Consider the following 21,161-nt stretch of genomic DNA (forward strand, 5'->3'; position numbering starts at 1 on the left):
AGGAAAAATCAAACCCACTTTTCGATTATCTGTTTGATATTGGAATTCACAGATAATCCTTCCAAATGTTTGGACCCACTAGTCTTAGAGGATAATATATTACTCTCTAAGCATCTGTGAATTGTATCTTTCCGTGGGTTTCCGTCGACAGGTTTATCCTTGTCGGCTTCTCTACCCTTTTGACCTCTTGTAAGAACAGCTCGCAGATTAGAGGTTTCAGCATCGTTAATGCGTACAGCCTCAATCAAACTGACCCCACTACCACTTGGTAGCTCCTCCACTGTAGTCTTTGGTCGTTGAAGTATTTGTTTAGGCCCGTCTTCTCGCTGGGAATCATTTCCTTGGGCACGATGATTAACAGGCCCTGGTTGCCGACTTCCTCGCTGGAGGGAACTGATCTTACTCCAGCAAGTAGCTGCTAAATGGCCAGATTTTCCACAAATGTCACACTTAACATTTGGGCAATTTCTTGGATAGTGCTGCCCACCACACCATTTGCAACTAAACCTCGACGGTGCACCCTCCTCTGGGTATCTACTTCCTATCAAATTTTGTTGTTTTTTAAGGAAGTTGACATCAACGGCTATTTGTCGATACTGCTCCGTAATCATGTCGGTATAATGCTTCATCATGTCCTTAACCTCGCCAAGAACATTGGAAGCACTCGACTCATAGCCTTGGTCATTACCATGTCATTCCATCGGCCTAACAATTCGATTAGGCACTGGTTGTTGAGCCACAGGCATGGTATTAGAATTAACCACCTGGCCTCCACCATTTGGAGCCATGTGACTGCCCGTAGGCATCGACATGCTAGGGGGAGCTGGTAATAAAGGCACATTCTGCATCATGTTCCCTCTCCCATTAGGGTTAGCTATCGATACCCCTTGGCCACTACTGCCATTGGTCATTGCCATGTTGTTTCCCAATACTAAACCCATATTTGAATTGCCTCGAGAAGCATAGGCCGCTTGTAGTCGGGATTCCACCTCTTGTGCTCATGTAATGGCAGTATCTATATCCCCCAAGGGAACACTACTCAACTGCAATTGGATATTAAAGTCCAAACCATGAAGGAAATATTGCAATTGGGCAGCTGCGGGGATAGGAATAGAGGTGTCCAACTTACGGAAAACCTCTTTTATCTTCTTCGCATAAGCACGAATATCCTCGTGTGGTTCTTGGCGGGTCATGTTGAGTACACGCAACCAATATTGTCCACCCCTTTCAGGGGCAAACTCCCTTCGAAAAGCTCCATAAAATGCATCAATGTTCAATATGGTTTTGGCTTCTAAACCATGATACCATATAGCAGCTCTTCCTTTGAGAGTCATATTGAAGAACATCATTAAATGTCCTTCTTCTTGAATGCGACAGTTAAACATCAGCTTTTGAAACTCCCTAATGTGGAGTTCCGCATCTTCCTCAACTAACCCATTAAAAATGGGTAGCGGGTAACTTAGAGCCGGCAAATCCGTCGTTCTTGCTAGAATTGCAATAGGCTGCGCCATGACAAGGATTGGATTTGCACTAGGAATAGGGGACAGTGGGGTTACACCTCCCGTACTTGATGTAGACTGGCTTATGGTAGAAAGGGGAGCACTAGAGCTTCCACCTTCTCCTAACTTACTGCTTGTGGCCCCAAGACCACTAGATCCACTCCCTCGTAAGGGTTCAGCACCGCTAATGTTAGGGGAATATCTCCTAAAAATTACAGCACGTCGCCTAGCTATTTCGTCTCTTTCTTACTTTTGGATTTCTGCTAGATGATGCTTATCAATAAATAACGGATCAATCTCAGTATCCTTTGGCATAAACTGCTAGTTGGTCCCTAAACAACTAGGATTCGAGAACCGCCACTTTTAAGCGGCTCCCGGCAGACGCACCACTGATGGACCTAAAAACGGGCCGACACTGGCTCATGCACTAGCCGGGCCTCGTCACTACGCACAAGACAACCCCTCGGCCTCGCGGCCAGGAGCGTCTATCAAAATCTCTGCCTTCCTAAACATTGCATTTGTAATACGTTGTAGTCCAACTGATCCTAACCCAATATTACTCCTCAGAGGGAGTCCCTTTCACATAGCCAAAAGGCTCGAATCACATACACATGGGGTTCCTCCTACGGCTGAATGCCGTCAACCCTCTGTGACTCTCCTACACCTTGGGGATTGGCCCCTTGATGCGTCGCTCAACATATAAACATTTCGCACAAAAGTCCACTCAAGGTACCATTTAATCGTATACTGGAATGTACCATTGTCCTTACTTCTCTTTTCCCTAGACCCCACGACTAGCCTATGGCTTAGGGTATCCTGTCTCTCACTCAACGTGGGTCACTGTCCTAATGAAAACAATTGTTGTGCATCCAGGATTTCTGATACCTTTTAACATTTCCATGATTTATGCATATTGTGGATGCTAAGTGCTCAAACAGTTATGAAATCAATATTGTGCACATGTACAAAACATCCTTTCAATGACTTCCAACTACCGTTCTTATGCGGCGTTGCATGGGCCTAGCACCAAGGTGATCCTCGTGCTACTAAGCTCTTAATTTTAATTATCATCCGTCCTAAATGCTATGCATAGAAATCAGCAACTTTCCCATCATCTCACACGGCATTTAGACATATTTCAACTCCCCTACCCCTCCCCTGTTTAAGTATTGCATCCTTGGATAGGTTTATAGGGTATTTTGACATCATTTTATGTTAAAAAAACGGAAAAAGACACACTAGAACAAGAAGGTGGGGTTGAACTGAGGCAAATCCTCATGCTTCAGTCCCCACAAACATTCACAAACATTGCTCTTATTTATCCTTATTTTTCAAAACCCAAAATATATTTTTCCCCTATTTTTTAAGGTTTTTCCACCCTTTTCTTGTATTTTTCCTTATTTTCTGCATTATTTAACTACTGAAAATTCAAAACAGGTTATGGGCTGTGGCCCTTAGTTCCTTCTTGCAGCAAAATTGAAAGTTCAGTTGGTGTTCCTATTCATTTTCCCATTTTTATGCCCAAAACCATCATTTTCCCTTGATTTTCCATGTTTTGCGTGTTTTAGTATATTATTTTGAACCACAAGATGCATATTTTTCTGATTTTCTGATTATAACGAGCAAGGACTCATGGAAAACAACAACATAAGCAATTTTCAGCCCACATGAACAACATTTTATCAATCAAAAGCTATAGAATCTCAAATTTCCTTTGAAAATTTTGAATTACCGCTTATTTGCGTGTTTCGGGTTTCATGTCCATGGCTGCAAATCTGAAAATCAGCAGCATTTCATGTCCAGCACAATCACCAATCACCATTTTCAGCCCGTGGAGCAATCCGATCCATGCCGAACAAGCCTCCACCATTCTTTCTTCTTCCTTCTTCTTCCCACATGAACTTGCCTTTAGAAGAGAGAGAGGGAGGAGAGAGAAAGACTGAAATCAGAGATCTGCAAAGAGAGCATCATTTGACGGGCGAAGGGCGGTGAAATGATTGGCATCCAGGAGGGAATGAGGGGCAATGATGATTGGCATGGGTTGTTCACAGGCAGGAGGGAGCCTCCATCATCATCAAGCGCAAATTTCGGCGCTGCATGGCGTGGCCTCTCCTCCTCTTTCTCTCACCACGATTTTTTCCCAAGCATTTCATGTGACTTTTAATCTTGGGCTCCCAAGAGTCACTTACTCATTTGGGCCAAATTTTGTCCACCCCTTCGCACCTTGACCGGTTTCTTGGCCATTTCCCCGTCCGGACTCGGAATCGAGCTCTGAAAAATCCTGGGCGTCCGGCTTGGCATCCCGCATTGGCTAGTAACTCTTGCCAATCTGCACGACTGTCTGAAAAATTATGAAAAATCAACAAGTGTCGCTCGGGCACCTTTAAAGCACTTTGACACTTAAAATCGTCCTAGATCGAGCCGCCGCCTTTGACATTGAATATTTTTCCCTTGATATTCATAATTTTTAGCTATTTTTAAGCACTTCCCATCACCTAAATTCTGCTCTCACATAACATCCCACTTGTGCATCATCATGGTTAAACATATAGACTTAGACACCCTCATGAAGCTCAAGTAAAATCTAGATTTCTATGACTCATGGACCCTTACAAACCCTTTTGTACATAACTAAAACCATAGTTGAAGTAATTTATATCAGTGAGACTATAACTTTTAATTGAAAAATTGAAAAATTCTACACACATTGCACCAAAGTCCACAAGCTTAGAAGCTTGTATTCTTTTCTACAAGGGGGAGAGAATCAAGCTATTCTCCTAATCTTTGGAGAGCTTTAAGATATCATCCCAATCTTCCAAGTCTTCCTTATAAGAAAATTTGAACATTAAGGAGACCTTGACTGGGTCATAGTAGCTTTTTATGATAAAGAGACACATCGGATTAAGAAATGCTAAGTGAATTATATTATATTCCTTTTGAATGGATAATTGTAGTGATTATTACTCCTGTTTGTAGATGGTAGCTCATAAAACCCCTCTAATAACACTTATTCCTTGCCCAACAATGATTAGAGACGCTATCAATGAGGACAAATTGATATTCGCCATGTAGTAGAGAGTGCATTCTGATTTGCAAGTAAGCACACAAGGCTTCCAATTTTGAACCTAGAAGGCTTAGAAAACATATACCAAACCACTAGAGAGCTTATAGCCAAATTTTTCTTAGCTAACTACATTCGAGTCATAGCAACCAATATTTACCTGATGACATATTTAGCTCTCATTACAAACAACCATAAAGTCACTAGATCTAGCAGATTCTCCCATGCTGTAAAGAAGTAGTGATCAATTTTTTGAGAGGATACTAAATTTTGAACTCATCCCAAAGTTGGTAGAAAAAATACATGGAATAAAGGCTAGAACATGAGAGATGCAGTACTAAGTGAAGGAGGAAGAGGTGGACAATTTGTGGAGACAATGAGTTGGAATGAATTAGAAATTAATAGAGGCCTCTCTCTACTTAGGCCAAGAAAAGTCCAAAAGAGACTTGCAAAAAAGAGAGACAATTGATCATCTACAAACACAAAGCTAGTGGAAAGCTACATAGATGAGGTTGTAAGAAATGATCATTACTAGCTTGACAAGGGCTATTGTCCAAGTAGAAGGTGAAACATTGGGATTGTATGAAATGGACTTGATTAAATTGTCCATTGAGCTAGATGTAGAATTATATAGTGAGAGCCAACATAAGGTGCAATTGGAAATCTATAATTTTTTCATTGCTAAATAGTAGGAACTAGCAACAACATTGGCCCACACCACATGAATAGATGAGATCTTGAAGATCTTAAGACCTAGCCAAGATTAATCTTCAGCACTTTGAAAAACATGAAGAAAGTAAGATAGATCAACCTAAAAAATGAAGATATAATCAAAGAGGATTGAGTCCATCACCTAAGAAAGAAAGAATATGAAGAGCACAAATTGAAGACATTAAGCCTCTTGTAACCTGATACATCCTAGACATCCTCTCCCATCACCTTAAGCTACCTCTTGATCATGACACTCCCCATTGATATACTAGAGCTACCATGGTTTTGACATAGGGAAACCAAAAGAGTGCTTAATCAAAAAAGAGGAAGACCTGGAGAAAGAGGAGTCATACATTACCATGATACAAATATTAAGAGCTTAGTACCCAAAAGGTACCAGCACACCCTTCCTAAGCTCCTACCATAGCAAGAGAAAAATAATCCTCAAGAAACCATATAGTGATATCATAAGAAACAAGATCTAATACCTCAATATTTTTTATTTTATAGTGAATAAACAATGTAGGTTTAGAAGATTGCTTCCCTTATGCAAAATGCAACCACTTATACTAGAAGAGCTAAAAATATGACCATAAAGTAGCTAGACCCCCTAGATATCATAGTCTATTGGAAAATTATGCCAAGCATAAGGAAGTAGGGATAGGCATCTCAATCTAAAGCTAAGAGAAGGATGGCTAGGTCTATCACAATGGTTATACCCCATCCTAGAGAATAATAAGAGGATATGAGAAGCCTTTTGTTACTCGCATGAAGAAGAACATGTGGATCTATTCTATTTTCCTTATCCATGATGGCAAGGCAAGGAGTGCTAAGAGATTGAACATGCTAGATTCAGTTTTCCAAAGATCCCTAATCTAAGAGTCATCCACACTAATGAAACCCACATGTTCTAGCCCATAGACCTAGTGCCCTCTTTATATCACTTTGTAAGAAAGTTCACTAATTATCTTGACCTTTCCTTTACCACATGCAATTATCTCAATTTCCTAATCAAGTTACTATAGAAATTAGTGATACCCTGTGAAGATGGTAGGATCCTACCACTATTATTTGATATAAATACATGTATTAATTGTTGAGATATTGGCAATTACATATGCACAGTGGTGGAAAGTGCAACCTAGTCTATTCCTATAAAGCATTGTACTTGCTCTCATTTTGAATGTAATGTCATAGTACTTTTGTACTTCGAGCAAAGTTTCTGTGTCATTGTCAATTCAATACACAAGATTTTGTTTATGAGTCTAAGCTTGCATCTTGGAACCTAATTCACTTGTGTGACATTTGGTCTTGATGTCTATTACCTCATGATTTCACTCTTCCTCTTTTAACCTCCATAGCCATGCTCTAGATCTGACATTCTTTACATAGCATCAAAGCATAGTCGGGCATGGCCTAGCTCAACTCAACTCATATCTTTACTCTCTCAGTCTCTCTCAATCTCAGTTCAACTCAGTGGCAGCTCAAACCTTCATCTTCAACTTCCATCTTATGGCAGCCATAGCCAACCCATACCTACCCTGCTTGGAGCTTTCATATCTCACTCTACATGCAATATTTCTCAGTGCTTCCTACTGGAGAATTGTTTCGTTGCTTGCAAATCTTCTTTGTGGCACTTCATTTTTGTTGACATTGGTGGAGCATATGCCCAGCATTGCTAAAAAACATGATCGTTGCCCTATTTGCACCTGCACCTAGTCATACTAATGAATCTCCTCTTATGCACCGCGATGTTTACCATGATCATAGGGTAATGAAAGCCTATCACCTAAAGTACCCTCAGAGCTCACAACTCTCCATTTTTGGGTCATCTTGGTTATGCTAAGACTCTTAATACACTCAGAAGAAGCTTTTATTGGGAAAGACTCAAGGGTGATGTACTTAAGTATGTCACTGAATGCCTAAACTACCAATGAATTAAAGACGAATGTGTCAAGTTGCCAGGAAAGCTCCAACCACTTGACATCCCTCAAATGAAATGGGAGTATATCAACATGGACTTCATTGTGGGATTTACCCTGGTACAAGGAGGATATAACTCCATGATGGTAGTCATTGATATGCTAACAAAAGTTACACACATTATTCCAAGGCTTTTGATATCGCCAAGCTTTTCATTAAGGGAATTTTTAGGTTACATAGATTACTCCAGAGAATCATCAGCGACCATGATTCTCTCTTCACCTCAAACCTTTGGATGAGTTTTTTTAAAGCTCTAGGAACCCAACTCTACTTTAACACTTCTTACCATCCCCAAACCAATGGTTAAACAAACTGGGTCAACCAAGTTATTGAAGACATATTGAGAGCTTATTGTAATAGGGAGCCCAAAGGTGGATCCACCAATACCTACCCTTAGTTGAATTCACCTACAATGCATCATACCATCAAAGTATTCAAATGACTCCTTTTCAGGCATTATATGGGCAAGATTGTCTTACACCATTAAATTTTTCCAATCCTACCCTACAGGTAGAAGCATCTAGGAAAATGATGGAAGAAATGGATCAACATAAGTGAAAGCTATAAGGCAAGATATTCAAGTCTCCAAGGATCAACAAAAGGCATATGCCGATCAATAAAGGCAAAAACTCATTTTCAAACAAGGTGACATGGTTTTCCTACAAGTTCGTCCAAAGAAAAGTTCCTTATCTTTGGGGAAATTCAAGAAGCTAAGTCCTAAGTATTGTGGGCCATATATGGTGCTAAAGTGTCTAGGACCAAATGTCTACAAGCTGCAACTCTCTAATAACTTGAAAGTATATAATGTATTGCATGGTAGTCTATTGAAAGCATATGTACCTAACCGAGACCATGTACTTAACAACCAACAAATTGTGATACCAAGTCAAGGAGTCCTCAAGCTTCAACCATAAAAGATACTTGACATGTGGGAGAAGACTGTAAGAAGCAAAACCCTTAGAGAGTATCTCGTCCAATGGAAAGACTACCCTGAAGAGGATGCCACTTGGATTGACAAAAAAACACTATGTAACCAATATCCCCAATCTCATTCGAGATGAGGACATCTTGACTCCTCTAAGGGGAAGAGGATGTGATATTCCAACTTTATTTTCAATCTTCCTGACTTCTTGCAAATTTGAATTGAACAGGCCATCACCCCTCCCCCCCCCCCCCCCCTTTTCTTATTTTTAAAAAAGAGGTGCCTCATGCTCCAAAATTTGGAGATCCATTTTGCTAAAGAAAAAGCCTCAATTCTCCTCATGTATTACAACAGTTAACTCCAACAATCTCCCCCTCTTCTCAATTTGATGAGAGTCTTGGATTGAAGCAAGATCCCAAGAGCCAAGCGAATCAATCATGGCATCTCTAGCAGCCTCTCTAGACCTCAAAGATCAAATCACCCGCATCAGATTGCATGTTGAAATATTCTAGATTGTTGATTTTCCAAGATACCCTCCATAAAGAACTCTTCTTCTTGGCCACAACCCTTCTTTTTCAATTCAGCCATAAATATGAGGCATGAGGAGCTGTTGGAGGGCAGTCATTTGGTAGATGGGTTACGTAAGGTCCAGGTGGCCTAGATATGCATGTGGAATTGATTTCCATCCTAAGAATGACCAGCTTTGCATCGTTAGGTGCCTGAAGGATCAATGGGGCTCCTCTTCCAAAGAAACTCAGAGGCCTATTCCCTAGGTAAGGTTGATTGTAAGGTTGTGAGTATGGGAGTCTCCTTGGCAGTCTATAGTGCATGGCATCATGGACAAGAACCTACTGCAATCGGCGCAAGTTTGAGACCTAGGGTCCTGACACTCAACTAGAAGGTGGTTTTCACCACAATACACACATTGGATATGTGGGCGCATAGGTCTTCTCATCATCTCTTGTAGTCTAGCTAGCTCCATTTTCATCTCTACTAGCTCCGGGCTTGGGTCAGCACCCTTCCCTTTATCTTGGTTGCTTGGGCCTGATCATTCGCTAGATGTCATTGCCCTTTCTGGGGTTCTAGATTTGGCTTAATCTCGATTCGAGCTCCTGGTGCTTCTCTCCTTAAGCTGGTCGTCCACTCGTATGGCCTCTTCAAAGACCCTAGCTAGTGCATCTCTCTGCAACCTTGAGTTGCCTACCAAGGCCTTGTAGAATTCCTCACTACGTATTCCATTGATGAACATGGTAAACACCACTCTCTTAGTGGGTTGTTCATTAGTGGGGATTCTCTTATGGAGACTCTGCACATGAGTAACATAGTCCCTGATGTCCTCTTTGTCCCCCTGTTTGACATTCATCAAATACACTATAAGATTATTTGAGTACCCAACCTTCGAGAATCTCTTAATGAAGAAACTCTTGAGGTCATTGAAATTGTTGTGCTCTGAGGTATCTAAGCTTGTGTACCACATTTGACCCTTATCGCCCAAGCATAGACTGAACACTTTTGAGCATTGAACAAGATTGATGAGGCCATTAGCCTTGGAGACGTGCTCGAACTACTCTACGAAGCTATACACGGGTCATTGCTCGGGTCATTGCTCAACTGGTACTTGTCTAAATGTTTTGTAACTAAGGGGATCCTTAATTGGCTCTTGGAGTCCTGGGGATAACTCCTAATCCTGAAAGCAACGACATTGCTAGTGTTGTTGCACTTTGTTCTACCGGCGTGTTGTCTATTAGTCACTTCGTGGAGAAGATTACTCAGTGATAAATCTGCCTCTAGCACTCTTTTCCTCTTTTTGTGTTCGATCCTGTTCAAATTCTATTTGCTAGGGCTCTCACATTTCAATGTCCTGCCACAATCTCCTAGTATGTTGCTACTAGTTGTATGCCACTATGCTTTGCAAAGCTTTCTACGCTAGCTTTCTTTCCTCCTCAAGGTCCACTATGATGTCTTCTAACGGTATGCCATGGTAGTCTAGCCTAGTTTGTGCATCGTATTCATTCACCATCTATTGGATTTTGATTGGGAAATCCCCCAAGTTGAGCTCTTTGTTTTCGCGGTTTGTAGTGGGTTCTGCCATATCTGCAGTCTCTTGCTCCACTAAGTTGTTGATGCAGTTGATCAAGTTTGTTAGGTAGTGTCATGCTCCCAATGGTGTTGATCCTTCTATGTGTCTATCTTTATGTGTTGTGTCTTTCACTAGGTCCTATCAATTGGGGATCTTGATCACCCATCTAGGTTTGAGGGTCTTCTCCTATTGGTGGGTTTGTTCTATTCATTAAGTCTAAGTGTGTTCCTTTTTATTTACAGACAATCCTCAATTTACTTTCACTCAGTGTGTGCGTGGTGCTCTCTTTTGTGCACTGTGAGAAATCAAGCTTTCAGTTTTCTTCAAGTGCACTTTAAGTGTTGAAAATAATGTGGGTGCAAACACGAGGTAATGAATACAGCTTCCACACTTTGATCTATGTTCCTTGCTGAATAGGGGTTGAGGCTCATTCCGCTGGCCACTCTCACTGGTCTCTGTGGTTTGTGCTGCGTTATTCAGCTCAATCAAGGTCAATTGGATTCTGCATGTCAGTTTATAGCTCTAAGATGACGTGTGTGTCAATGGTCATGTCTAGCCACCCGACTGCAATTTCTAAGGTCAATTGCACCTGTAAGGCTTTCGCAGCCTTCCCTCGATTGTGAGAGGTGTTCTACTTCATCTAGGATGTGCTAAATTTGTTTAGTTTCTCCTATCAGATTCTCGATCCCAATTGTGTAGTGTCCTATTTTGAAATGTCTGATCCCCATAATTGGACATCTGATTTTCAACTATTCGATTTTTGTGCACCGATTCAGACTTGTCCGATTATTCTGGTGTTTGATTGTCATGTGTCCGATTTAGATCGATCAAATTATCATTTGTCCGAGTGGCCGATGGTCGAGCATCCGAGCTCGATTTTGGAGGTGTCTGATTATGACGTATCTGATCATCTGAATCCGACAGGGTGAACATCCGATCGAGACAAGCATAGTCTGATTTTCGAGATCAGACAAGTAGCATTTGATTGGATAGGTCACGGAAGTCCGAATGTTCGATTGGACAGAATCGAAAATCTAATTGTCTGATTCTGGGAATCATACCCTATGAGTCATGTCCGATATCAGCGGCATGCAAACAACAAAGATCAAAAATCAACTTGAGGTAACAATTTTGGTCACACCAACACATAAGAAGCTACAGAATACAAGAATGGACACAAGAGAAGGTTTCTATATACCTAGTATGTGCAAAAAAATCCTGTGGAAGAAGCCAATTAATTCACCCGAAGCTCAATCTCTCTCTTTTTTTTCATAAAAGGTAATTGTATTAATTACGAAAAAAATGTACAATTTTACATGATTACAAGATACATGATGGCTCTAAGCCATCGTGTGTAAAATCTCAGTACTAAACAACAAAAGAGTTACAAAAGTCATGGCAAAGACGCAGAGGAAATTGCCATATGCCAGGGAAGTAAGTCCTCCCGAGGGAGTAAGTCAGAGCGCCGAATAAGATCTATCTGCCAATGCAAGAGACCTTTAAGCCTCGCAATATATCTCGAAACATTAGAGGCCAAATCAAAAAGAAAGGCATTCCGAGTGGCCCAATTGTGCCAGCAGCCCCAATATCTAAAAAAGTGAAACAAGATCTTCAGATGCGACTGTGCCGGTGTGGGGTATTTGGGCCGTACAAAAACCCAATCAAAAGGGCTTAGCGAGAAACCAACCACTGCTCGCCAAACCACTGACAAGAGTGACCAAATATTCTTAGCGAGAGGGCAAGAAATAAATCGATGACGGGCTGATTCCACAGTAGTGGTGCAAAAGAAACAATTTCCATTAGAGATTCGACGCTTGGAAAGGGTTGAAGCAAGAGGAAGACCACCAATCATCACCCTCCAAAGAAAGACCTTGCATTTGAAAGGTGTCTTGTTCAACCAGCCCTCAATCTCTCTCTCTCTCTCTCTCTCTCTCTCTCTCTCTCTCTCTCTCTCTCTCTCTCTCTCTCTCTCTCTCTCTCTCTCTCTCTCTCAGGCCAGTTTTGGTCTTTAGAAGACATTAATATAACTTTCTTTCTTTCTTTCTTCTCTCTCTCTCTCTCTCTCTCTCTCTCTCTCTCTCTCTCTCTCTCTCTCTCTCTCTCTCTCTCTCTCTCTCTCTCTCTCTCTCTCTCTCTCTCTCTCTCTCTCTCTCTCTCTCTCTCTAGCTCTCTCTCTCACTGCTGAAGGTGAAAATGAGCTTCCTACTTGCCCTTTGGGCCTTAAACCCTTTTTCTGGCTCAACCTTGACCTCTCTAATCTCTTTGCTTGTGGTATTAACACATTGAAGTGCTCTTTTCCTCCATTTTTCCTTTGTTTGTGCCCTGTTTAGGCCTATTTTATAGCACCAACCCCCTAAAGCAATTCGCTTTGATTTCTTGATCTTCTCCTACTCTAAATGCAACAAATATCAAAACCCAAATGCTCAAATGATTTATCCTACTTTTCTACTCATCAAAAACCCCAAAATAATTACTTATTTTGAAGACTAAAAACTTCAAATCTCCTATCTATATCAAGCACCGGTTTCGGGATGAAACCCTCCTTTGACACTCGATTTGAGGCACATGAGTGCTCAAGCTCGAATCCCTTAGTCCTGACAATGAAACCAAAATGTAGTGGGAGCTCACTCTCATCCGCCATCAAGACCCATGGATTGCTTATTGCTTCAAGCATTTCAAGCAAGCACAAGTGGCTATCTCTCACCTAGCCGATGCACCTTCGATCCTACAGGGGTGTAGTGAGCTTAGCTTGATGTCTAGAGGATGAGTAGTCTCCTCCCTCAAGAAAACTGGTAGCTCCACGATTTGAGATGATGCAAGCTCAGGCAACATCAAGCCTCCACCTCCAAGCTCCATCCTCCATAGCTGTGTGCTAGACAAGAGAAAAGAAGAGGAGAGAAGAAGAAGAGAGGAGATGATGCAGAGCATCTTCTCCAAGATCCCTGGTCCTCACACACTCACTCCCTCGTACTCTCACACTCCCTCTCTCAAGCACACACAAGCAAGAAAGGAGAGAAGAAGAGAAGAAGAAGAGACCGCTTTTGCCACACACCATAAGAATGAGCTTCTCATTCACTTTTTGGGTTTATATACAAGCCCTAAATCCCTTGAGCACCCATCCCCTTTTTTTACATGACTGGGCATCTTGCCAAGGTCCTCTTTCCCTATTCCCTTCTACTTGCCTTATCAATTTACCTTTTTCCATTTAGACTTTACAGTTTGCACAGGAGGGAGTCTGGCACTCTTATAAAATGAATTACATTGCACCTTACGCTTTCCTTGCTAGAGCCTTCTGAGCACCTTGCTAGAATCTTCGATGCTCTCCCACGTTCTTTCTAAGCACCTTGCTAAAATATTCGGTGCTCTCCTTCCTTCTTTCTGAGCACCTTGCTAGAACATTCGGTGCTCTCTTTCATTCTTTCTGAGCTTTCCTTCTCCTCCACTTTTCTCACCTGGGAATTGGCAACAGGAGTAACATTCGGTCTGAAACATGGCAACAGGAGTAACATACAATTGGCTAGGAACCATGTGGTACATACTAGAACAAAACACATTAAAGTGCATTATCATTTTGTGAGAGAGAAGGTACTTGAGGTCAACTTGGTATAAATCTTCATGAAGGGATTCGGTGGAGATAATCTTGGAAAGTTTTGAAGCTTACTTGGAGTTGCAAATATTGAGGTGGAGTATTGAGACGATGAGCTCGTTACATACAGACATTGGCAATGGACTACCTGGTTAGATGGGTCCATATATCTACACTTAATATGTTGATGGTCATTATGACTCTTATATGGCCACTGACTTATCACATATTATATTTGGTTTGTTACACCTATCTATAGCTAGTATAGTTATAGTACCATAGTCAATTATCCACTATTCGATATAGTAGGCCACTTTTCTTTATATTGTATCTTATATATACCTTGCATACATTGAAACTTGTGTGCAAGAAGAAGAAAAAACTAGCAAGAAAATGTTTAGTCTCCATCTATCTTTGTGTGTTCTTGAGTGAGCTTCTCCTTGTGTGCATTGTGTGTGTTTGGTGCAACAGCTTAAGTCCCCCTGTCATGCAATTTGTAACACCATGATGGGTAGTTATTCTTATCTAGCTTCTCAATAATTGGATTTCCACAATTCTCAGTCATTATGACACAACTGAGTACCAAACAGCAAGCAAAACTTTTGCAATTCTTCACAAGATGTGTACATCAATAAACCATGCAGTATTTTTTACTAAATGCTCAATAATGCATACAATTTGCAACTCGTTTGCAGATAAATATTGTATTTTCTCTTTGAGAAATACCTAGGAACTTACTTTTGTTATAAGTGCCTTACTTTTGCAATATTTAGCTCGTAGGATTATGGACAACAATTTAAGTACTTGCATTCTATAAAATTGGCTTACTTTTGTTATAAGTGCCTTACTTTTGCAATATTGTAGTTATAAGTGCCTTACTTTTGCAATGCAAGATCAATCAACTTCCTCTACTAAAGACTCATCTCACATCACCTTTTTTTTTTTGCTTTCTCCATATTTTCTTGAACAGGTGATTTGCTCATACTACCATTTTGAGATAGTTATGAATGATAGCTTTTCATTGAATTGCACTACACATGTTTAGCAAATACATATCACACCTAATTTGTAGGTTGCAAAATAACCCTAAGGCTACATGAACTAAGCAACTCAATTGTTTCCTATTGATTGGTGGATGAAGATGTCCATGCCCATGCATGGCAAAGCATTGTGAAAATGGGGACCTTCCATAGGACTATACACCCTATCGTCCATGTGAAATTTGCAACACATTGAATATGTCAAGTGTACCTTGAAAGCATGTGTATCCATCTTAAACCATCATACCTACTTTGGCTAAAGTTGTATATCCTTAATATACAGCCATACATTCTTAAAGTTGATTAAGGTAGTGGCTAAAGTTGTATATCCTTCAATATACAACCATACATTCTTAAAGCTGATTATAGTAGTGTTATTCGCATTGTCAAATCTTCAAGTATTTAAAAGCTAACCTTGTCCTTTGCAAAGTTGGAAGTCCACTTTACACTTGTTTGAACCTATGAAAAGAAGTGAGGCCCTAAGGACAACTTGTCCTTCACATGAATGGAAGAGCCAAAAGGACTAAGCTGGCAAACATATTGTAGGAGGAAGTAGAACCTCTTCATTTTACCTTAGACACCGCTACCGTACCATCTATTTGTGAAATGATAAGTCAATTGATTGGAAGAGCCAAAAGGACTAAGCTGGCAAACATATTGTAGGAGGAAGTAGAACCTCTTCATTTTACCTTAGACACCGCTACCGTACCATCTATTTGTGAAATGATAAGTCAATTGATTAAATTGACTTGAACAAATCACTTGAGAATAAGAAAGTGTCACCTAACATCACATATAGTAGATTATCTTGCGCCAACTGGTTTACGGTGTTCCTTGGAACACACATGTTACCATACCAGCTCAAATAAGCAAAGGTTTCACATGTAAGAACTTAAAACTGTCCTCAAAAGCTAATAGACAAAGTAGAACTAGAAACACACTTGCATTTATCACCAGAGAAACATACAACTGGCTGGTTGAAAACCTCATGTGAAATCAATTCGTTTTCTTCGTTACGTAGACTTTTCAAGACAAAATCCAAGTTTGGCACATAGCCTTGATGTTTCAAGTGCCAGCTCAAAGTATTTACAAGCCTTGATACATGCTTGTTTGGTGTACAACCAACAGAGAACTCATACAACATTTTGTTCACCTCAAGAGTTGTATTTCCAGGCTGTTTCTTGAAAGATGCATCTTTCCTGGTTTCTTCAATTCTCTCTGCATCAACCTGCCTGCCAGCACTTATATACAAATCTGCCATAAGCAAATATGAGGCAGCATCTTCTTCATCCATTTCTACAAGCTTCTGAAAGCATCGATGTCCAAGATCCACTTCCCCATAAATCTTACATGAACTAAAAAAGGCTTTGAAAATATCAGCAGATGGAGAATCATGGGTGGCTGCGAGAAATCTGGCTGCTTCATGAAAACTCCCTGTTCTTGCAAAGAGATCAACCATACAAACATAATGGTCCAAAGCTGGTCTGATTTGATATTCCTTCACCATAACATCAAAATACATTTGGCCCTCCAAGACCAGGCTAGCATGGCTGCATGCAGCCAAAAGACATGTAAATGTGATAGCATCCGGCTTAACACCTTGCTTCTGCATTTCCTCAAAACATTTCACAGCATTGTGTCCTTCATGGTTTTCACCATATGACTTTATTATTGCAGACCATAACACAACATCCCGAGTTGGCAATTGATCAAAGATCTCTCGCGCTTCAACAACAAAGCCACATTGACCATACATGTCCACCAATGTGCTGCCCAAATAGAGCTCTTTTTCCAGCCCTTTTTTTATTATACAACTATGAATTTGTAGACCAGTTTCAAAAGCTTCAAGGACTGCACAAGCTTTCAGACTGTAGAAGCATGTGACAGCATCTGGAGATATGCCCTCCAGCTGCATCTGATTGAAACTGTTAAGGACTTTATGATCAAGTTCTTTTTTGGCATAACCTGCGATCAATGCATTCCATGCAACTGAGCTTCGGACTGGCTGCCTATCAAACACTTGGTCTGCTTCTGCAAGCAAGCCAAATTTGCTGTACATATCCACAAGAGCACTGAAGACATACAGCTCTGCTTCAAATCCCCTTTTAATTGTGTCAGCATGGATACTGTGGCCTGCTTGTAAAGCCCCAATGGTGCTACAAGCTTTCAAGCTGCAAGCAAACATAACAGGGTCAGGAGATATTCCGCCCCTTTGCATGTCTTCCAAACAGTGCTGCAATTCTCCAGCGAGCCCGTGCTCAGAATATCCAGCGATGAGAGCAGCCCACGACACTTCATTTTGAATCGGCAACTTGTCAAATATCTGTGACGCCTCCGCAAGGCTGCCGCATTTCACATACATATCCACAAGAGTGTTGCCAACAACTGCACTTCTGGAGAAGACATACGTATCCATTCCCAGTTTCAAGATGGAATCATGTACAGCATGGCCCTTTTCTGTGTCCTTCAACCTGGCACAAGCATGGAGGAGGGCCAAGTATGTGTAACGATTAGGCTGGGGAGAAGAGGCGCCTGCTTGCATCTGGTGGAAGAGGAGGAAGGCATGGTGGGGGTCGCCATGGTGGGTGTAGCCGGAGATGAGGGATGTCCAGGAGTGCTCGCTGCGATGGGTGAGGGTGTCGAAGACATGCTGAGCATCGGGCAGGCTCCCGCACTCGACCAGCAGAGGAACCAGGAAGTTGCTGAGGATGGGATGCGGGTCGAGCCCACCCTCGCACAGCAGCGCATACAGGAGCCTGGCTTCGCGCAGATCCTGCTTTTGCCGGCACCTCAGAAGACGGTCGATAACAGAGCTAACCACCACCGCAGGCAGCTGGGCTTGCATCCCTGCCCGACCGGTTCATCATGTGTATGAGCTTCCAAAGTGCTAGATTGTTCTTGGTTGAGTTGTAACAAATGCTAGAGTAAGGAAATGTGTGACACCCACGAGCATTTACAGCAGCCATTAAGGAATCTCATTAGAAAGTATAATTTGTATCACCCCATAGCATTTAGAGTAGCTATTACGACATTTGTGTGGGTTGCCTAAGAAGCCTTGTTCAATTCCGAGGAATGGACTCACAAATTCAAGCTCTATGCTCATATGGGGGCACTGTAGGTACATTTCTTGGTTTATGAGTAGCAATGACTAGCAATCTATTTGTAGGTAGCGAACACCATATCTAGAGCTATTCGTTGGAGCTTTTGACAAGTTTAGCAAGATGAAGGTTAAAATGGCAAGTTGTCACCAAATTTTGGCCATCTTGAAGGACATCTTGGATAAAATGAAGGTTATAAGGCTCACATACAATTAGAACTTCTTCTACTTTTCAAGGCAAGGTTTCTTTTCTTCTTCTTTAAGCTTCCCTCCAAGCTTTCATAGTGGAAATCCATTCCTATCTCTTCTATCCTTCTACGAGAGCTTAAAGAACTTGTTGAAGAGCGGAATACCCTCGATCTAGAGTTTAGAGCAATGACTTCATCGTACAATAGGCTTCTCTTCATCTCTTCTAAGCTTTCTTGCAAGCTTTGATGCATACAACTGTGGAGACATTCCAATAGCACTCTTAAGCATCTTGACAACATAATGGATCATTCTTGATCCCTATTCTTTTGTATCTTGGCATTCTTCTAATGATATATCTTCAAGATAGCAAACTTCACAATCAAAAGTGGCCACAACATGCTGCTTCTTGTTCCACCATGATATGCATGAGTTGCTAAGCATGACACAAAAACTACTTGTGGATACAAGAGTCTCATAACAACCATCCCAATTAGAATCTAAAATAGCATGTAAAATTGGTGGTAACGATCCTCCCTTGGGATAAAATAGCCTAAGGTGCAGAGTACCACTCAAGTAGGAAAAGATCAACTTCATTGCCTGCCAATGCTTAGTGCTTGGGATGTGCATAACTTGCTCATTTGTGAGACTACAAACTGAATATCAACCCTCGTAATGCATTTATAAATCAAGCATCCAACAAACTCTTGATAGAGGAAGACATCAAAACTATCTTCAACATCATGAAGGCTCAACTTCAAACTTGTCTCCATAGGAGTAGCAATAGGCTTATAGTTGGTGCGCAAATCGGATGCCGTATGCATACGTAGCGAGCGCCAGAAGGTCCCTAAGAACAAAGAACTCTACTTTTTGCTCACCAAGAGAGAAAATTTGCACGACATGAAGCAAGAAGGCTAATTGGATACAATCTCTCCACATGCCTTGTGTGAGCGCTCCACAAAGCATGTATTTAATATATTATTCATCTCCAAGCTCAAAAATAGCCCAAATTTACAATTAGCACGCTTTAACTTTTGTGTTTTCTTTTTTCAAAATAAAGAATAAAGTGGTTGGGCACCCAAGGAATCGGGCTGTGTCCAATAACAAATATTTAAATTGTGCGCCCATGCACATACAAAATAATAAATATATGTCAAGTGCTTTAATAAATAAGCACGTCAAAATAAATATTGGTGCCACGCCTAAGATGCACGCCCATAAAAAATGATAATTTCTTCTAAATAACTTGAATACACGATATCATCCACCAGTGCTTTCCAGCGCCACCGCCACCTGCTCTACACATCAATTGAAGCATTCACAATTGTTAGAAAATAATAAAATTAAACCGACAAAAGTGAATACCTAGCAGTCTTCAACTACAAAATAAATAAATAGGTTAGAACTCAGTCCTAACCTTAATTTATTATGAGTGCACACTCTAAACTCATAAACGTCCATTAATTTAAATATGTATTTTGCGAAATCACCCACTTGCACATTAAATTAACGAAATACCCGAAAAGGACAGGCATCCCTATCGAATTTTCGCACAAGGAATCTGCCTTGTGTACGAGCCCTGGCAATAAATATAATTTTATGGAATCCACCGCAAAACCTCACGGAATCCATCATGGAATATGCCTCCTGGCATCGATAGTCTTCACTATCAAATATCTCTGTAATAATATCTCAACATATTTTATTTGACACAAAGTAATACATCCCTCACATTTCTTAAAATGAATGCCCAAATAATGTTGCAATAGGTCCAAATCCGACATGTCAAAAGCTAAATCTAACTTAACTTTAAATTCAACAATATGTGTCTCACTAGGACTACTCAGCGGCATATCATTAATATAAACCACAATGATCAAAAGCACATCGCCTTCATGTCTAACATATATTGTGCTCTTCATGGGACTATTTTGAAAACCATGTGTAGTCAAATCTATGTGTGTCTTCTCATACCAATCCTGAGGTGCTTGCTTTAGACCATACAATGCCTTTTTCAATCTGCACATTTTGTTTTCTTGCCCTCTTGCACAAAACCATGAGGCTTAAAAACATATACTTTCTCATATAAATCACCATTCAGAAATGTAGTTTTGATGTCTAACTAATTTACATTCCAAGCAATATGGGCTACTAATGCACAAATGCTACAAATAGTTGTCATGTAGCAAGGGGGAGCAAAGCTCTCATTGAAATCAATGCCCTTCTACTCAGTCTTCCTTTTCTTCAAGCAAACCTTTTCGAGTGAGACAAGAAAACCAAGCAATGTCTGCCAAAGCACATGATATAGAGTAAGGCAAAGTAGGAGGTTCTTTTTATTAGAGGATCATTTTCAGATTTGGCATGAATAGAAGTTACGTTAGTTGTTTTGAAATAGTAACAATAAAAACAATTACTAGATTATTCCTCCTCCCTTTTCCATGCTCTCTCTCAATATGTTTGCTTGTATTTAAATGGTTCATTACAAATGCAAAAAGTATGCTTTCCACAACAAGGCATGTGGGATCACTAGCCGATGAAAGCCTCCACATGCTCATCAAATGAAGTGTCGAGACCAAAAAATGGGCTTGACACTGGCTCTAGGGCTCTAGACAAGCCTCCTAAGCTCACTCAAACAACCCCACAGCCTCGCGGCTAGGAGTGTGTAAACACTACAAACTGGTTTACCGAAAGAACGTGTTTGTAGATAACATCTCTAGATTACTGGGATACAAAATTATATGTGGCGGTTTGGGCACGACGTTTAAACGAGCCACTAGCCACACCCCATTCAAATTAGTTTACGGGGAGTAGTGTGTCTTGCCCTTAGAAATTGAGTTGCCGAGCATAAGATTCGTGATCAATCATTCTTTGGGTGATGAAGATGCCTTATTTGAGCAGTTTACAACTATAGTCCACTTGGACGAGCTCAAATTGCAAAGTTTGTTGCGCCAAGAGGTAGCTAAATGTCGGATGAAGCGGTTGCATGATCTAAAGGC

The 21,161-nt window shown here is 40.9% G+C and overlaps 1 protein-coding gene across 1 annotated transcript; it reads right to left on the reverse strand.

Annotated features, from left to right (window-relative positions):
• Positions 1 to 15,786: 15,786 nt before the first annotated feature.
• On the reverse strand, positions 15,787 to 17,727 carry LOC148040214 (pentatricopeptide repeat-containing protein At1g06140, mitochondrial-like). The gene has a single exon (XM_087663326.1). The coding sequence runs from the start codon at positions 17,725 to 17,727 to the stop codon at positions 15,787 to 15,789; it is 1,941 nt and encodes a 646-aa protein (XP_087519452.1).
• Between the last annotated feature and the right edge of the window lie 3,434 nt (positions 17,728 to 21,161).

Source organism: Lygodium microphyllum, chromosome 2 (assembly GCF_053477565.2).
Source record: "Lygodium microphyllum isolate KBCC chromosome 2, Lygodium_microphyllum_v1.1.10, whole genome shotgun sequence".
Taxonomy (NCBI): Eukaryota; Viridiplantae; Streptophyta; class Polypodiopsida; order Schizaeales; family Lygodiaceae; genus Lygodium; species Lygodium microphyllum.

Bases quoted from the DNA above. Each gene is read 5' to 3' on its own strand.
- LOC148040214 (XM_087663326.1), bottom strand. From the start codon at position 17,727: ATGCAAGCCCAGCTGCCTGCGGTGGTGGTTAGCTCTGTTATCGACCGT.